General features: G+C 55.9%; 1 protein-coding gene across 1 annotated transcript in view; it reads left to right on the top strand.

The window, feature by feature from the left end:
- Positions 1–8413, top strand: part of LOC116958558 (aldehyde dehydrogenase, mitochondrial-like) — a 41988-nt gene extending 33575 nt beyond the window's left edge. The window contains exons 7-10 of the mRNA XM_032981261.2: positions 213–407; positions 4880–5068; positions 7368–7499; positions 7844–8413. Coding sequence (XP_032837152.2) covers positions 213–407; positions 4880–5068; positions 7368–7499; positions 7844–8398 — 1071 coding nt within the window. The 3' untranslated portion in view covers positions 8399–8413. The remainder of the gene's footprint in view (positions 1–212; positions 408–4879; positions 5069–7367; positions 7500–7843) is intronic.
- Positions 8414–18289: the final 9876 nt, after the last annotated feature.

Below are 18289 nucleotides of genomic sequence, written 5' to 3'. Positions count from 1 at the left end.
CTCCGCTGTCGGCTCTGTGTGTGTCTGTGTGTATCTGTGTGTGTGTGTCTGTGTGAGTCTCTGTGTGTCTCTGTGTGTGTCTGTGTGTCTCTGTGTGTCTGTGTGTCTCTGTGTGTGTGTGTGTGTCTGTGTGTGTGTCTCTGTGTCACTGTGTGTGTGTCTCTGTGTGTGTGTGTGTATCTGTGTGTGTCTCTGTGTCTCTGTGTCTCTAGGCATGGAAGCTAGCCCCAGCGCTGGCTCTGGGCAACGTGTGCGTGCTAAAGCCCGCCGAGGAGACTCCGCTGTCGGCTCTGTGGGTGGCCTCTCTGCTGGTGCAGGCCGGCCTGCCGCCAGGGGCTCTTAGCGTGCTGCCCGGCATGGGCGAGGGGGCAGGAGCAGCGCTCGCACGCCACCCGGGGGTGGACAAGGTGGGTGGACTGGTGGGTGGGTGGACTAGTGGGTGGACTAGTGTGGGGTGGGGAGGGGGGTGGACTAGTGGGTGGGCTAGTGAGTGGGCTAGTGAGTGGACTAGTGAGTGGACTAGTGGGTGGACTAGTGGGTGGACTAGTGAGTGGACTAGTGGGTGGGCTAGTGGGTGGACTAGTGGGTGGACTAGTGGGTGGGTGGACTAGTGGGTGGACTAGTGTGGGGTGGGGAGGGGGGTGGACTAGTGGGTGGGCCAGTGGGTGGGCTAGTGAGTGGGTCTAGGGGGTGGACTAGTGGGTGGACTAGTGGGTGGGCTAGTGAGTGGACTAGTGGGTGGGTGGACTAGTGGGTGGACTAGTGTGGGGTGGGGAGGGGGGTGGACTAGTGCGTGGACCAGTGAGTAGGCTAGTGGGTGGGCTAGTGGGTGGACTAGTGGGTGGACTAGTGGGTGGGTGGACTAGTGGGTGGACTAGTGTGGGGTGGGGAGGGGGGTGGACTAGTGCGTGGACCAGTGAGTAGGCTAGTGGGTGGGCTAGTGGGTGGACTAGTGGGTGGACTAGTGGGTGGGTGGACTAGTGGGTGGACTAGTGTGGGGTGGGGAGGGGGGTGGACTAGTGGGTGGGCTAGTGAGTGGGCTAGTGAGTGGGCTAGTGAGTGGGCTAGCGGGTGGACTAGTGGGTGGACTAGTGGGTGGGCTAGTGAGTGGACTAGTGGGTGGACTAGTGGGTGGACTAGTGAGTGGGCTAGTGAGTGGACTAGTGAGTGGGCTAGTGAGTGGGCTAGTAAGTGGACTAGTGGGTGGACTAGTGAGTGGACTAGTGAGTGGGCTAGTGAGTGGACTAGTGGGTGGACTAGTGGGTGGACTAGGGGGTGGGCTAGTGGGTGGACTAGCGGGTGGGCTAGCGAGTGGACTAGTGGGTGGACTAGTGGGTGGACTAGTGAGTGGGCTAGTGAGTGGACTAGTGGGTGGACTAGTGGGTGGGCTAGTGAGTGGACTAGTGAGTGGACTAGTGGGTGGACTAGTGGGTGGACTAGTGGGTGAGTGGACTAGTGGGTGGACTAGCGAGTGGACTAGTGGGTGGACTAGTGGGTGGACTAGTGGGTGGGCTAGTGGGTGGACTAGTGAGTGGGCTAGTGAGTGGACTAGCGGGTGGACTAGTGGGTGGACTAGTGGGTGGGCTAGTGGGTGGGCTAGTGGGTGGACTAGTGCGTGGACCAGTGAGTAGGCTAGTGGGTGGACCAGTGAGTAGGCTAGTGGGTGGACTAGTGGGTGGGCTAGTGGGTGGGCTAGTGAGTGGACTAGTGGGTGGACTAGTGGGTGGACTAGTGGGTGGACTAGTGAGTGGACTAGGGGGTGGACTAGTGGGTGAGTGGGCTAGTGGGTGGACTAGTGGGTGGACTAGTGGGTGAGTGGACTAGTGAGTGGGTGGACTAGTGTGTGGACCAGTGGGTGGGCTAGTGGGTGGACTAGTGGGTGGACTAGTGGGTGGACTAGTGAGTGGAATAGTGAGTGGACTAGTGAGTGGACTAGTGGGTGGACTAGTGGGTGAGTGGACTAGTGAGTGGACTAGTGAGTGGGTGGACTAGTGGGTGGACTAGTGGGTGGACTAGTGAGTGGACTAGTGGGTGGACTAGTGGGTGGACTAGCGGGTGGACTAGGGGGTGGGCTAGTGGGTGGGCTAGCAGGTGGGCTAGTGAGTGGACTAATGAGTGGACTAGTGGGTGGGCTAGTGGGTGGACTAGTGGGTGGACTAGTGGGTGGACTAGTGAGTGGGCTAATGGGTGGACTAGTGGGTGGACTAGGGGGTGGACTAGTGGGTGGACTAGTGAGTGGACTAGTGAGTGGACTAGTGAGTGGACTAGTGGGTGGACTAGTGGGTGGGTGGACTAGTGGGTGGACTAGTGTGGGGTGGGGAGGGGGGTGGACTAGTGCGTGGACCAGTGAGTAGGCTAGTGGGTGGACTAGTGAGTGGACTAGTGGGTGGACTAGTGGGTGGACTAGTGGGTGGGCTAGTGAGTGGGCTAGTGGGTAGGCTAGTGGGTGGACTAGTGAGTGGACTAGTGGGTGGACTAGTGGGTGGGCTAGTGAGTGGACTAGTGGGTGGGCTAGTGAGTGGACTAGTGGGTGGGCTAGTGGGTGGACTAGTGGGTGGACTAGTGGGTGGACTAGTGAGTGGACTAGTGGGTGGACTAGTGGGTGGGCTAGCGAGTGGACTAGTGGGTGGACTAGTGGGTGGACTAGTGGGTGGACTAGTGGGTGGGCTAGTGAGTGGGCTAGTGGGTGGGCTAGTGGGTGGACTAGTGAGTGGACTAGTGGGTGGACTAGTGGGTGGGCTAGTGAGTGGACTAGTGGGTGGGCTAGTGAGTGGACTAGTGGGTGGGCTAGTGGGTGGACTAGTGGGTGGACTAGTGGGTGGACTAGTGAGTGGACTAGTGGGTGGACTAGTGGGTGGGCTAGCGAGTGGACTAGTGGGTGGACTAGTGGGTGGACTAGTGGGTGGACTAGTGAGTGGACTAGTGGGTGGGCTAGTGAGTGGACTAGTGAGTGGACTAGTCGGTGGGCTAGTGGGTGGACTAGTGGGTGGACTAGTGGGTGGACTAGTGAGTGGGCTAGTGAGTGGACTAGTGGGTGGGCTAGTGAGTGGGCTAGTGGGTGGACTAGTGGGTGGGCTAGTGGGTGGACTAGTGGGTGGACTAGTGGGTGGACTAGTGAGTGGGCTAGTGGGTGGACTAGTGAGTGGACTAGTGGGTGGACTAGTGGGTATAATAGTGAGTGGACTAGTGGGTGGACTAGTGGGTGGACTAGTGGGTGGACTAGTGGGTGGACTAGTGAGTGGACTAGTGGGTGGACTAGTGAGTGGACTAGTGGGTGGACTAGTGGGTGGGCTAGTGAGTGGGCTAGCGAGTGGACTAGGGGGTGGACTAGTGGGTGGACTAGTGGGTGGACTAGTGGGTGGACTAGTGAGTGGGCTAGAGAGTGGACTAGGGGGTGGACTAGTGGGTGGACTAGTGAGTGGACTAGGGGGTGGACTAGTGGGTGGACTAGCGGGTGGACTAGTGGATGGGCTAGCGAGTGGACTAGTGAGTGGACTAGTGGGTGGGCTAGTGAGTGGGCTAGTGAGTGGACTAGTGGGTGGACTAGTGGGTGGGCTAGTGGGTGGACTAGGGGGTGGACTAGTGGGTGGACTAGTGGGTGGATTAGTGGGTGGGCTAGCGAGTGGACTATCGAGTGGACTAGTGAGTGGACTAGAGAGTGGACTAGGGGGTGGACTAGTGGGTGGACTAGTGAGTGGACTAGGGGTTGGACTAGTGGGTGGACTAGCGGGTGGACTAGTGGATGGGCTAGCGAGTGGACTAGTGAGTGGACTAGTGGGTGGGCTAGTGAGTGGGCTAGTGAGTGGACTAGTGGGTGGACTAGTGGGTGGGCTAGTGTGTGGACTAGGGGGTGGACTAGTGGGTGGACTAGTGGGTGGACTAGTGGGTGGGCTAGCGAGTGGACTAGCGAGTGGACTAGTGAGTGGACTAGCCGGTGGACTAGTGGGTGGACTAGTGGGTGGACTAGTGGGTGGACTAGTGAGTGGACTAGCCAGTGGACTAGTGGGTGGACTAGTGGGTGGACTAGTGGGTGGACTAGTGAGTGGACTAGTGGGTGGACTAGTGAGTGGACTAGTGAGTGGACTAGTGGGTGGACTAGTGGGTGGACTAGTGGGTGGACTAGTGGGTGGGCTAGTGAGTGGGCTAGCGAGTGGACTAGCGAGTGGACTAGCGGGTGGACTAGTGGGTGGACTAGTGGGTGGACTAGTGGGTGGGCTAGTGAGTGGACTAGTGGGTGGGCTAGTGGGTGGACTAGTGAGTGGACTAGTGAGTAGACTAGTGGGTGGGCTAGTGAGTGGACTAGTGGGTGGGCTAGTGAGTTGGCTAGTGGGTGGACTAGTGGGTGGACTAGTGGGTGGGCTAGTGAGTGGGCTAGTGGGTGGACTAGTGGGTGGGCTAGTGAGTGGGCTAGTGAGTGGGCTAGTGAGTGGACTAGTGAGTGGACTAGCGGGTGGACCAGTGGGTGGACTAGCGGGTGGACTAGTGGGTGGACTAGTGGGTGGACTAGCGGGTGGACTAGCGGGTGGACTAGCGGGTGGACTAGTGGGTGGACTAGCGGGTGGACTAGTGAGTGGGCTAGCGAGTGGACTAGCGGGTGGACTAGCGGGTGGACTAGTGAGTGGACTAGTGAGTGGACTAGTGCGTGGACTAGTGAGTGGGCTAGTGGGTGGACTAGTGGGTGGGCTAGTGAGTGGGCTAGTGGGTGGACTAGTGAGTGGGCTAGCGAGTGGACTAGCGAGTGGGCTAGTGAGTGGACTAGCGAGTGGACTAGCGAGTGGACTAGCGGGTGGACTAGCGGGTGGACTAGCGAGTGACCCAGCGAGTGACCCAGCGAGTGACCCAGCGAGTGACCCAGCGAGTGACCCACCACCCTGTCCAGGTGGCGTTCACCGGCTCCACGGAGGTGGGGCGCCTGATCCAGGCGGCGGCGGCCGGGGCAGCAGACGGCCCCATCAAGAGGCTCACCCTGGAGCTGGGCGGGAAGAGCCCAGTTGTGGTGATGGACGACGCCGACCTAGACACCGCCGTCGCTGAGTGCCACGAGGCGGTCTTCTTTAACCAGGGGCAGGTGGGTGCGGTGTGGTGTGGTGTGGTGGGTGGGGTGTGGTGGGGTGGGTGTGGTGTGGTAGTGGGTGGTGTGTGTGGGGTGGGTGGGTGTGGTGGGGTGGGTGTGGTGTGGTGGGTGTGGTGGGTGTGGTTTGGTGGGTGTGGTGGGTGGGTGTGGTGGGTGTGGTGGGGTGGGTGTGGTGGGGTGGGTGTAGTGGGGTGGGTGTGGTGGGTGTGGTGGGTGTGGTGTGGTGGGTGTGGTGGGTGTGGTGGTTGGGTGTGGTGGGTGTGGTGGGTGTGGGGTGGGTGTGGTGGGTGTGGTGTGGTGGGTGTGGTGTGGTGGGTGTGGTGGGTGGGGTGGGTGTGGTGGGTGTGGTGTGGTGGGTGTGGTGTGGTGGGTGTGGTGGGTGGGGTGGGTGCGGTGTGGTGTGGTGTGGTGGGTGTGGTGTGGTGGGTGTGGTGTGGTGGGTGTGGTGTGGTGGGTGGGGTGGGTGTGGTGTGGTGTGGTGGGTGGGTGTGGTGTGGTGGGTGTGGTGGGTGTGGTGTGGTGGGTGTGGTGTGGTGGGTGGGTGTGGTGGGGTGGGTGTGGTGTGGTGGGAGTGGTGTGGTGAGTGTGGTGGGTGGGTGTGGTGTGGTGGGTGGGGTGGGTGTGGTGGGTGGGTGTGGTGGGGTGGGTGTGGTGGGTGTGGTGGGTGTGGTGGGTGGGGTGGGTGGGTGTGGTGGGTGTGGTGTGGTGGGGTGGGTGTGGTGGGTGGGGTGGGTGTGGTGGGTGTGGTGGGGTGGGTGTGGTGGGGTGGGGTGGGTGTGGTGGGTGGGGTGGGTGGGTGGGTGGGGTGGGTGGGGTGGGTGGGTGGGTGGGGTGGGTGGGTGGGGTGGGTGGGTGGGTGGGGTGGGTGGGTGGGTGGGGTGGGTGTGGGTGTGGTGGGTGGGGTGGGTGGGTGTGGTGGGTGGGGTGGGTGGGTGGGGTGGGTGGGTGGGTGGGGTGGGTGTGGGTGTGGTGGGTGGGGTGGGTGTGGTGGGGTGGGGTGGGTGTGGTGGGTGGGGTGGGTGGGTGTGGTGGGTGGGGTGTGGTGGTGGGTGGGTGTGGTGGGTGTGGTGGGTGGGGTGTGGTGGGTGGGTGTGGTGGGTGTGGTGGGTGGGGTGTGGTGGGTGTGGTGGGGTGGGTGTGGTGGGGTGGGGTGGGTGTGGTGGGTGGGGTGGGTGGGTGTGGTGGGTGTGGTGTGGTGGGTGGGGTGGGTGTGGTGGGTGGGTGTGGTGGGGTGGGTGTGGTGGGTGTGGTGGGTGTGGTGGGTGGGGTGGGTGGGTGTGGTGGGTGTGGTGTGGTGGGGTGGGTGTGGTGGGTGGGGTGGGTGTGGTGGGTGTGGTGGGGTGGGTGTGGTGGGGTGGGGTGGGTGTGGTGGGTGGGGTGGGTGGGTGGGGTGGGTGGGGTGGGTGGGTGGGTGGGGTGGGTGGGTGGGGTGGGTGGGTGGGTGGGGTGGGTGTGGTGGGTGGGGTGGGTGGGTGTGGTGGGTGGGGTGGGTGGGTGGGGTGGGTGGGTGGGTGGGGTGGGTGTGGGTGTGGTGGGTGGGGTGGGTGTGGTGGGGTGGGGTGGGTGTGGTGGGTGGGGTGGGTGGGTGGGGTGGGTGGGTGGGTGGGGTGGGTGTGGGTGTGGTGGGTGGGGTGGGTGTGGTGGGGTGGGGTGGGTGTGGTGGGTGGGGTGGGTGGGTGTGGTGGGTGGGGTGTGGTGGTGGGTGGGTGTGGTGGGTGTGGTGGGTGGGGTGTGGTGGGTGGGTGTGGTGGGTGTGGTGGGTGGGGTGTGGTGGGTGTGGTGGGGTGGGTGTGGTGGGGTGGGGTGGGTGTGGTGGGTGGGGTGGGTGGGTGTGGTGGGTGTGGTGGGTGGGGTGGGTGGGTGTGGTGGGTGGGGTGTGGTGGTGGGTGGGTGTGGTGGGTGGGGTGGGTGGGTGTGGTGGGTGTGGTGGGTGGGGTGGGTGGGTGTGGTGGGTGGGGTGTGGTGGTGGGTGGGTGTGGTGGGTGTTGTGTTTGGGTGTGGTGGGTGTGGTGGGTGGGGTGGGTGGGTGTGGTGGGTGGGGTGGGTGGGTGTGGTGGGTGGGGTGTGGTGGTGGGTGGGTGTGGTGGGTGTTGTGTTTGGGTGTGGTGGGTGTGGTGGGTGGGGTGGGTGGGTGTGGTGGGTGGGGTGTGGTGGTGGGTGGGTGTGGTTGGTGTTGGGGGTGGGTGGGGTGGTTGTGTCCCCCGTGCCCGAATGTCCCCCCCACCCCCTCACCCCCCTCTCTCACCCCCACCCCCCCCACCCCCCCCACCCCACCCCCCCCCCCCCCCCCCAGGTGTGCAGTGCCGGTTCCCGCACCTACGTCCACGAGAAGGTCTATGATGAGTTTGTGGAGCGGTCCGTCGCCATGGCGAACGCTCGCAGATTGGGGGATCCCTTCCACCCGGACACACAGCAGGGTCCACAGGTAGGGGGGGGGCAGGTGGGGGGCACGGTCACCGTGAACCACACCCACCCACACGGTCACCCACCCACCCACACGGTCACCCACGCACCCACACACACGGTCACCCACCCACCCACACGGTCACCCACCCACCCACACGGTCACCCACCCACCCACACGGTCACCCACCCACCCACCCACACAGTCACCCACCCACACGGACACCCACCCACCCACACGGCCGTCGTGAACCCCACCCACCCACACGGTCACCGTGAACCCCACCCGCCCCACCAACCCGCCCCACCAACCCGCCCCACCAACCCCGCCATCTTCCCCCCCCCACGCCGCCGCCGCCGCCGCAGGTGAACGAGGCCCAGTTCTCCCGCGTCTCGTCCTTCGTGCGCTCGGCCCTAGCGGAGGGCGCCGCGCTGGCCTGCGGCGGCCCGGAGGGCCACCCGGCGGGGCCGCTCTACGCCCGCCCCACCGTCCTGACGGGCCTCCCCGACGGGGCCCGGGCCTGCCGCGACGAGGCCTTCGGCCCCGTGCAGAGCCTCTTCCGCTTCGGGCGCCTGGACGAGGCGCTGGCACGGGCCGACGCGTCCCCCCACGGCCTCGCCGCCGGCGTCTTCACCGCGGGCCTGGGCGCGGCGCTGAGGGCAGCCGGCGCTCTGCGCGCCGGCACCGTCTGGGTGAACTGCTACAACGCCGACGCGCCGCAGACGCCGTTCGGCGGTTTCCGCGCCTCGGGCGTCGGCAGGGAGCTCGGCGAGCTGGGGCTGGCGGCCTACGCCGAGGCGAAGACCGTCACCGTGAGGTTGCCGGTGGCGGCGGCGCTGCCGCCGGTGGTGCCGCCGGTGGTGCCGGTGGTGCCGGTGGTGCCGGTGCCGGCGGCGGCGAAGGGCGGCTCGTTCGAGTGAGGGGGCGCGGTGGAGGTGGGGGGGCGGTGGTTTGGGTGGGACGGGTGGATTTATTGTTGGGTGGGTTCATGGTGGTGTGGGGTGGGTTGGGTGGGTTCATAGTGGGTGGGGTGGGTGGGTTCATGGTGGTGTGGGGTGGGTTGGTGGGTTCATGGTGGTGTGGGGTGGGTGGGTGGGTCCATAGTGGGTGGGGTGGGTGGGTGGGTCCATAGTGGAGTGGGTGGGTTCATGGTGGGTGGGTTCATAGTGGGTGGGGTGGGTGGGTTCATAGTGGGTGGGGTGGGTGGGTTCATAGTGGGTGGGGTGGGTGGGTTCATAGTGGGTGGGGTGGGTGGATTTATAGTTGGGTGGGTTCATACGTGGGGTGGGTTCATAGTGAGTGGGGTGGGTGGATTTATAGTGGGTGGGGTGGGTGGATTTATAGTTGGGTGGGTTCATATGTGGGGTGGGTTCATAGTGGGTGGGGTGGGTGGGTTCATAGTGGGTGGGGTGGGTGGATTTATAGTGGGTGGGGTGGGTGGATTTATAGTTGGGTGGGTTCATATGTGGGGTGGGTTCATAGTGGGTGGGGTGGGTGGGTTCATAGTGGGTGGGGTGGGTGGGTTCATAGTGGGTGGGTGGAGTGGGTGGGTTTATAGTGGGTGGGGCGGGTGGGTCCATAGTGGGTGGGTTCATAGTGGGTGGAATGTTGTATATACAGGCCTTTTTCCATTTTGATTTTTTGATATTAATAATGATTTTGCCAATGTAATTTTTTACATGTATAATCACTCGCGGGGTCGCTGGGAGCAGCTGTCTTGTCACTCTCGCAAAGATAACGACACCCTCCCCTCCCGCCAACGGAAAGGGTCAGTCATAAAGTCAAATAAAAAAACACACACGCCCCCCCACCCGGAGGAAGGATAACAAACAGGCTTTTCGTTTTGGTTAACTTTTTCACGCTTCCGCGAACAAATGGTAAAAATTCCTAACATTATCGACCCTCGCAACTCACTCCAATTAAAAACCAGGCCACAATCTACATCGGCGGATCATTACTCATGTATTCATTCAATGCTAATGTTATTTTCACCTTGAATAATTCTCTACATGACCTGACCCAAAGCATCAATAATTATTCTGGCAGTCAGGGTTGTTCCTAAGCCCAAAACGAATTCTCTAACCTCGGCATATCAGATACTAACAGTGACTCGAGAACAAAGCAGCACAAACCCAGGATACAGGCGGTGGAACGAAACTTAATAAACCCTAAGAAATACGTGGTGATGACAATGTTAAATCGCAAATCTTGGGAAACACAAATCAAATAATAATAATTATGCAGTATTAAACCGAGGGTTATCCAGAAGAGACGGGGCGAAATAGGCCAAACCTACACAACGAAGAGAAACTGCATCCCATGGGAAAAGAGCCTCCCAACCGTCTTTGTCTTCCCGCAGCACGGGATAGCAAAGAACGTAACGCCCAGAGCGAGGGACATTACTCTCACAGAGAGATTCGATTGCAGGTGGGGCATCTGCGTTCCACGGATGAGGAGGGGCGACAGTAGTCAAGCCAGGGAAAGACACAGATGGCTTAATAAATGACACACACAACAACAACAACAACCGCCATTCGCCACTAAGTGGCGGTGACGTCACCACGACGCTTGTGCCAGGCTATGTGCACCCTGAGGCAACGTGAAGTGTCGAACGCCCGCTGGCAGGAGGTCACGGGGCAGACCCAGGTGCCACGGGTCGACTGACTGGGATGACTGGCTGATGCACCACCTGTGCCCCCTACTGTGCCAACCTGCTGCGCTTCAGCCACCCGGCGCTCCACTCGTTGTTGTGAGCGTCGCTCCTCCGCCCTCCGTTGCCGTTGGAGGGCGACTGCCTCCAACTGCCCAGTAGCAGCGTCCTTCACGAGCCTCCTCCACACACACACACACGGACACACGGACACATGTACAACCTCCCCCCACAACACAACACAGAGCGAGATCAAAGGAATTTGCGGTCCTTTGTGAGAAGGCGAGCCGAGGAGAAGACATTTTGGCGTAAAAAGAGCGGCACGGGCCGCACATCGCACCGCAGGGCGGACGTCAGCTACCGAAGATGGCAGCCGGCCGGTCTACCGACGCGGGAGATCACCACCGACGCGGAAAGGAGAAGCCTGCCAGCAGACGAGGACTCCGAAAACTCCGAAAACTCATCCACGATGGCGAAGGCCCCGCCAAGCAGCGACACGCCGCGCCGTGCGAATTCGCCGCCGCCGGATCGAAGCATCGCCCGGAATGGTCGCTCCGCTCCGCTCAGCTCCAGGCGGAACGACCCGCAAGCGTGACGGGAACCCCGGCGGCCGTCCGCGAGACCGGGGGGGGGGCGGAGGGCGGAGGGCGGAGGGCGCCGGGCGTCGACCGAGCCCGCCGCCGGCGGAACGAAAGCACCCTTTGGTCCTGGTCCGGCAAAAAAGTCGCGCGACTTTTCGCCGGACCAGGACCAAAGGGCGTGGGTCCGTGCAGCCACGAAGGCTTCGAATCTCGACACGAAAGGCATCGTCCGCCGCCAGGGAGCCGGAGCGGCTCACCGTCCACCACCCACACGCGAAAACCCACGACGCTCCCGGCGTCTGCTCACGCGGTTGGGAGACCGTTTATACTGGTAGGAAGGAGGTTGTGAACTGAGCGTACCAGCCTGCAATAGATTCATGTGTCCGTCCGTCCGTCCATCCGTCCGTCCCCTTTCAATACTTTAACGAAGTGAAATCTCGTGTGACTGTCATCCTTTATTTAACCACGTGAGTGACGTCATTGAGAGTCACTCTCTTGACATCCTTTATACTGGTAGGAAGGAAGTTGTGAACTGAGCGTACCAGCCTGCAATAGATTAATGTGTCTGTCCGTCCGTCCCCTTTCAATGCTTTAACGAAGTGAAATCTCGTGTGACTGCCATCCTTTATTTAACCACGTGAGTGGCGTCATTGAGAGTCACTCTCTTGTCGCTGGCACCCTTTATTTAACCACGTGAGTGACGCCATTGAGAGTCACTCTCTTGTCACTGACATCCTTTATTTAACCACGTGAGTGACGTCATTGAGTCACTCTTGTCACTGACATCCTTTATTTAACCAAGTGAGTGACGTCATTGAGAGTCACTCTCTTGTCACTGACATCCTTTATACTGGTAGGAAGGAAGTTGTGAACTGAGCGTACCAGCCTGCAATAGATTAATGTGTCCGTCCGTCCGTCCCCTTTCAATACTTTAACGAAGTGAAATCTCGTGTGACTGTCATCCTTTATTTAACCACGTGAGTGACGTCATTGAGAGTCACTCTCTTGTCACTGACATCCTTTATACTGGTAGGAAGGAAGTTGTGAACTGAGCGTACCAGCCTGCAATAGATTAATGTGTCCGTCCGTCCGTCCCCTTTCAATACTTTAACGAAGTGAAATCTCGTGTGACTGTCATCCTTTATTTAACCACGTGAGTGACGTCATTGAGAGTCACTCTCTTGTCACTGACACCCTTTATTTAACCACGTGAGTGACGTCATTGAGAGTCACTCTCTTGTCGCTGACATCCTTTATACTGGTAGGAAGGAAGTTGTGAACTGAGCGTACCAGCCTGCAATAGATTAATGTGTCCGTCAGTCCGTCCCCTTTCAATGCTTTAACGAAGTGAAATCTCGTGTGACTGTCATCCTTTATTTAACCACGTGGGTGACGTCATTGAGAGTCACTCTCTTGTCACTGACATCCTTTATTTAACCACGTGAGTGACGTCATTGAGAGTCGCTCTCTTGTCACTGCCATCCTTTATTTAACCACGTGAGTGACGTCATTGAGACTCACTCTCTTGTCACTGTCATCCTTTATTTAACCACGTGAGTGACGTCATTGAGAGTCACTCTCTTGTCACTGACATCCTTTATACTGGTAGGAACCCAGTTGTGAACTGAGTGTACCAGCCTGCAATAGATTAATGTGTCCGTCCGTCCGTCCCCTTTCAATACTTTAACGAAGTGAAATCTCGTGTGACTGTCATCCTTTATTTAACCACGTGAGTGACGTCATTGAGAGTAACTCTCTTGTCGCTGACATCCTTTATTTAACCACATGAGTGACGTCATTGAGAGTCACTCTCTTGTCACTGACATCCTTTATTTAACCACGTGAGTGACGTCATTGAGACTCACTCTCTTGTCACTGTCATCCTTTATTTAACCAAGTGAGTGACGTCATTGAGAGTCACTCTCTTGTCACTGACATCCTTTATACTGGTAGGAACCCAGTTGTGAACTGAGTGTACCAGCCTGCAATAGATTAATGTGTCCGTCCGTCCGTCCCCTTTCAATACTTTAACGAAGTGAAATCTCGTGTGACTGTCATCCTTTATTTAACCACGTGAGTGACGTCATTGAGAGTCACTCTCTTGTCACTGACATCCTTTATACTGGTAGGAAGGAAGTTGTGAACTGAGCGTACCAGCCTGCAATAGATTAATGTGTCCGTCCGTCCCCTTTCAATACTTTAACGAAGTGAAATCTCGTGTGACTGTCATCCTTTATTTAACCACGTGAGTGGCGTCATTGAGAGTCGCTCACTTGTCACTGACATCCTTTATTTAACCACGTGAGTGACGTCATTGAGAGTCACTCTCTTGTCGCTGGCACCCTTTATTTAACCACGTGAGTGACGTCATTGAGAGTCACTCTTGTTGCTGGCATCCTTGATTTAACCACGTGAGTGACGTCACTGAGAGTCACTCTCTTGTCACTGCCATCCTTTATTTAACCACGCGAGTGACGCCATTGAGAGTCACTCTCTTGTCGCTGACATCCTTTATCTAACCACGTGAGTGACGTCATTGAGAGTCGCTCTCGTGTGACTGTCATCCTTTATTTAACCACGCGAGTGACGTCATTGAGAGTCACTCTTGTCACTGTCGCCCTTTAGTTAACCACGGAAGTGACGTCATTGAGAGTCACTCTTGTCGCTGACATCCTTTATTTAACCACTGAGTGACGTCATTGAGAGTCACTCTCTTGTCGCTGTCATCCTTTATTTAACCATGTGAGTGATGTCATTGAGAGTCACTCTCTTGTCACTGACATCCTTTATTCAACCACGTGAGTGACGTCATTGAGAGTCACTCTCTTGTCACTGACATCCTTTATTTAACCATGTGAGTGATGTCATTGAGAGTCACTCTCTTGTCACTGACATCCTTTATTTAACCACGTGAGTGACGTCATTGAGAGTTACTCTCTTGTCACTGACATCCTTTATTTAACCACGTGAGTGACGTCATTGAGAGTCGCTCTCTTGTCACTGACATCCTTTATGTGACCACGTGTGTGACGTCATTGAGAGTCACTCTCTTGTCGCTGACATCCTTTATTTAACCACGTGAGTGACGTCATTGAGAGTCACTCTTGTCACTGCCTTCCTTTATCTAACCACGTGAGTGACGTCATTGAGAGTCACTCTCGCCACTGACATCCTTTATTTAACCACTGAGTGACGTCATTGAGAGTCACTCTCTTGTCGCTGTCATCCTTTATTTAACCATGTGAGTGATGTCATTGAGAGTCACCGTCTTGTCGCTGACATCCTTTATTTGACCACGTGAGTGACGTCATTGAGAGTCACTCTATTGTCGCTAACATCCTTTATTTAACCACGTGAGTGATGTCATTGAGAGTCACTTTCTTGTCACTGACATCCTTTATTTAACCACGTGAGTGACGTCATTGAGAGTCACTCTCTTGTCACTGACATCCTTTATACTGGTAGGAAGGAAGTTGTGAACTGAGCGTACCAGCCTGCAATAGATTAATGTGTCCGTCCGTCCGTCCCCTTTCAATACTTTAACGAAGTGAAATCTCGTGTGACTGTCATCCTTTATGTAACCACGTGAGTGACGTCATTGAGAGTCACTCTCTTGTCACTGTCATCCTTTATTTAACCACGTGAGTGACGTCATTGAGAGTCGCTCTCTTGTCACTGGCATCCTTTATTTAACCACGTGAGTGACGTCATTGAGAGTCACTTTCTTGTCACTGACATCCTTTATTTAACCACGTGAGTGACGTCATTGAGAGTCACTCTCTTGTCACTGACATCCTTTATACTGGTAGGAAGGAAGTTGTGAACTGAGCGTACCAGCCTGCAATAGATTAATGTGTCCGTCCGTCCGTCCCCTTTCAATACTTTAACGAAGTGAAATCTCGTGTGACTGACATCCTTGATTTAACCACGTGAGTGACGTCATTGAGAGTAACTCTCTTGTCGCTGACATCCTTTATTTAACCACATGAGTGACGTCATTGAGAGTCACTCTCTTGTCACTGACATCCTTTATTTAACCACGTGAGTGACGTCATTGAGTCACTCTTGTCACTGACATCCTTTATTTAACCAAGTGAGTGACGTCATTGAGAGTCACTCTCTTGTCACTGACATCCTTTATTTAACCACGTGGGTGACGTCATTGAGAGTCACTCTCTTGTCACTGACATCCTTTATACTGGTAGGAAGGAAGTTGTGAACTGAGCGTACCAGCCTGCAATAGATTAATGTGTCCGTCAGTCCGTCCCCTTTCAATACTTTAACGAAGTGAAATCTCGTGTGACTGTCATCCTTTATTTAACCACGTGAGTGACGTCATTGAGAGTAACTCTCTTGACATCCTTTATACTGGTAGGAAGGAAGTTGTGAACTGAGCGTACCAGCCTGCAATAGATTAATGTGTCCGTCCGTCCGTCCCCTTTCAATACTTTAACGAAGTGAAATCTCGTGTGACTGTCATCCTTTATTTAACCACGTGGGTGACGTCATTGAGAGTCGCTCACTTGTCACTGACATCCTTTATTTAACCACGTGAGTGACGTCATTGAGAGTCACTCTTGTCGCTGGCATCCTTGATTTAACCACGTGAGTGACGTCATTGAGAGTCACTCTCTTGTCACTGCCATCCTTTATTTAACCACGTGAGTGACGCCATTGAGAGTCACTCTCTTGTCGCTGACATCCTTTATCTAACCACGTGAGTGACGTCATTGAGAGTCGCTCTCGTGTGACTGTCATCCTTTATTTAACCACGCGAGTGACGTCATTGAGAGTCACTCTCTTGTCACTGTCACCCTTTATTTAACCACGGGAGTGACGTCATTGAGAGTCACTCTTGTCGCTGACATCCTTTATTTAACCACTGAGTGACGTCATTGAGAGTCACTCTCTTGTCGCTGTCATCCTTTATTTAACCATGTGAGTGATGTCATTGAGAGTCACTCTCTTGTCACTGACATCCTTTATTTAACCACGTGAGTGACGTCATTGAGAGTCACTCTCTTGTCACTGACATCCTTTATTCAACCATGCGAGTGATGTCATTGAGAGTCACTCTCTTGTCACTGGCATCCTTTATTTAACCACGTGAGTGACGTCATTGAGAGTTACTCTCTTGCCACTGACATCCTTTATTTAACCACGTGAGTGACGTCATTGAGAGTCGCTCTCTTGTCACTGACATCCTTTATGTAACCACGTGTGTGACGTCATTGAGAGTCACTCTCTTGTCACTGACATCCTTTATTCAACCACGTGAGTGACGTCATTGAGAGTCACCGTCTTGTCGCTGACATCCTTTATTTAACCACGTGAGTGACGTCATTGAGAGTCACTCTATTGTCGCTAACATCCTTTATTTAACCACGTGAGTGATGTCATTGAGAATCGCTCTCTTGTCACTGACATCCTTTATTTAACCACGTGAGTGACGTCATTGAGAGTCACTCTCGTGTGACTGTCATCCTTTATTTAACCACGTGAGTGACGTCATTGAGAGTCGCTCTCTTGTCGCTGACACCCTTTATTTAACCACGTGAGTGATGTCATTGAGAGTCGCTCTCTTGTCACTGGCATTTATTTAACCGCGTGAGTGACGTCATTGAGAGTCACTCTTGTCACTGACATCCTTTATTTAACCACGTGAGTGACGTCATTGAGAGTCACTCTCTTGTCGCTGCCATCCTTTATTTAACCACGTGAGTGATGTCATTGAGAGTCGCTCTCTTGTCACTGGCATCCTTTATTTAGCCACGTGAGTGACGTCATTGAGAGTCACTCTCTTGTCACTCGTCCTTTATTTAACCACGTGAGTGACGTCATTGAGAGTCACTCTCGTGTGACTGTCATCCTTTATTTAACCACGTGAGTGACGTCATTGAGAGTCACTCTCTTGTCACTGGCGTCCTTTATTTAACCACGTGAGTGACGTCATTGAGAGTCACTCTCTTGTCACTGACATCCTTTATTTAGCCACGTGAGTGACGTCATTGAGAGTCACTCTTGTCACTGACATCCTTTATTTCACCACGTGAGTGACGTCATTGAGAGTCACTCTCTTGTCGCTGACATCCTTTATTTAACCACGTGAGTGACGTCATTGAGAGTCGCTCTCGTGTGACTGCCATCCTTTATTTAACCACGTGAGTGACGTCATTGAGAGACACTCTCTTGTCACTGACATCCTTTATTTAACCACGTGAGTGACGTCATTGAGAGTCACTCTTGTCGCTGACATCCTTTATTTAACCACGTGAGTGACGTCATCGAGAGTCACTCTCTTGTCGCTGGCATCCTTTATTTAACCACGTGAGTGACGTCATTGAGAGTCACTCTCTTGTCACTGTCATCCTTTATTTAACCACGTGAGTGACGTCATTGAGAGTCACTCTCTTGTCACTGCCGTCCTTTATTTAACCACGTGAGTGACGTCATTGAGAGTCACTCTCTTGTCACTGACATCCTTTATACTGGTAGCAACGAAGTTGTAAACTGAGTGTACCAGCCTGCAATAGATTAATGTGTCCGTCCGTCCGTCCACTTTCAATGCTTTAACGAAGTGAAATATCGTGTGACTGTCATCCTTTATTTAACCACGTGAGTGACGTCATTGAGAGTCACTCTCTTGTCACTGACATCCTTTATACTGGTAGGAACCAAGTTGTGAACTGAGTGTACCAGCCTGCAATAGATTAATGTGTCCGTCCGTCCGTCCCCTTTCAATACTTTAACGAGGTGAAAAATTCCAACGTTCCTACCAGCCCACCCTGCAGGGACCTGTTAAAGGCGCTATGAGCGTGAAGGCATCCGCGGCTCATCGAGCGATTGGTGTACGTCGTTTGTGAGCGCGTGAGATGTTTCTGTTTCCCCCCAACCCCCTTCTCATCTCGTGATTTCACTTCTGGTCACGAACGTCGCCAACGGATTAGTCGAAGCGGGCTAGACCCTTCGAAACCTTTCCTCGCGAATCTGCGCGCCCAAAGAGAGGATACCTTTTGGTTTGAAGCTCTTGTGACGGCAGCGATTCTTATTCTTAGCTCTTTTTGGCAAAGTCACCGCGTTGAAGGGAAGCAATGAAATTTTTTTAAAAATAAATATATATACGTGTGAAACGGTAAAAATCCTCACGACGTTTCGACCGTAACACAAACGGTCGTCATCAGGTGTTGGGGGAGGAGTCTACGCGTGGGGGAGGAGTCTAACTGGTGTGGGAGGAGTCTCACTGGTGGGGGAGGAGGAGTCTCACTGGTGGGGGAGGAGGAGTCTACTGGTGGGGGAGGAGTCTAACTGGTGGGGGGGGGAGGAGTCTGACTGGTGCGGGAGGAGTCTCACTGGTGGGGGAGGAGTAGTCTCACTGGTGGGGGAGGAGTCTAACTGGTGGGGGAGGAGGAGTCTACTGGTGGGGGAGGAGTCTAACTGGTGGGGGGGGGAGGAGTCTGACTGGTGCGGGAGGAGTCTCACTGGTGGGGGAGGAGTAGTCTCACGGGTGGGGGAGGAGTCTAACTGGTGGGGGAGGAGGAGTCTACTGGTGGGGGAGTAGTCTCACTGGTGGGGGAGGAGTC

Source organism: Petromyzon marinus, chromosome 79 (genome assembly GCF_048934315.1).
Source record: "Petromyzon marinus isolate PM22_M1 ecotype Great Lakes invasive population chromosome 79, UKy_Petmar_22M1.pri1.0, whole genome shotgun sequence".
Taxonomy (NCBI): Eukaryota; Metazoa; Chordata; class Hyperoartia; order Petromyzontiformes; family Petromyzontidae; genus Petromyzon; species Petromyzon marinus.
This window is presented reverse-complemented; position numbering and strand designations above follow the sequence as displayed.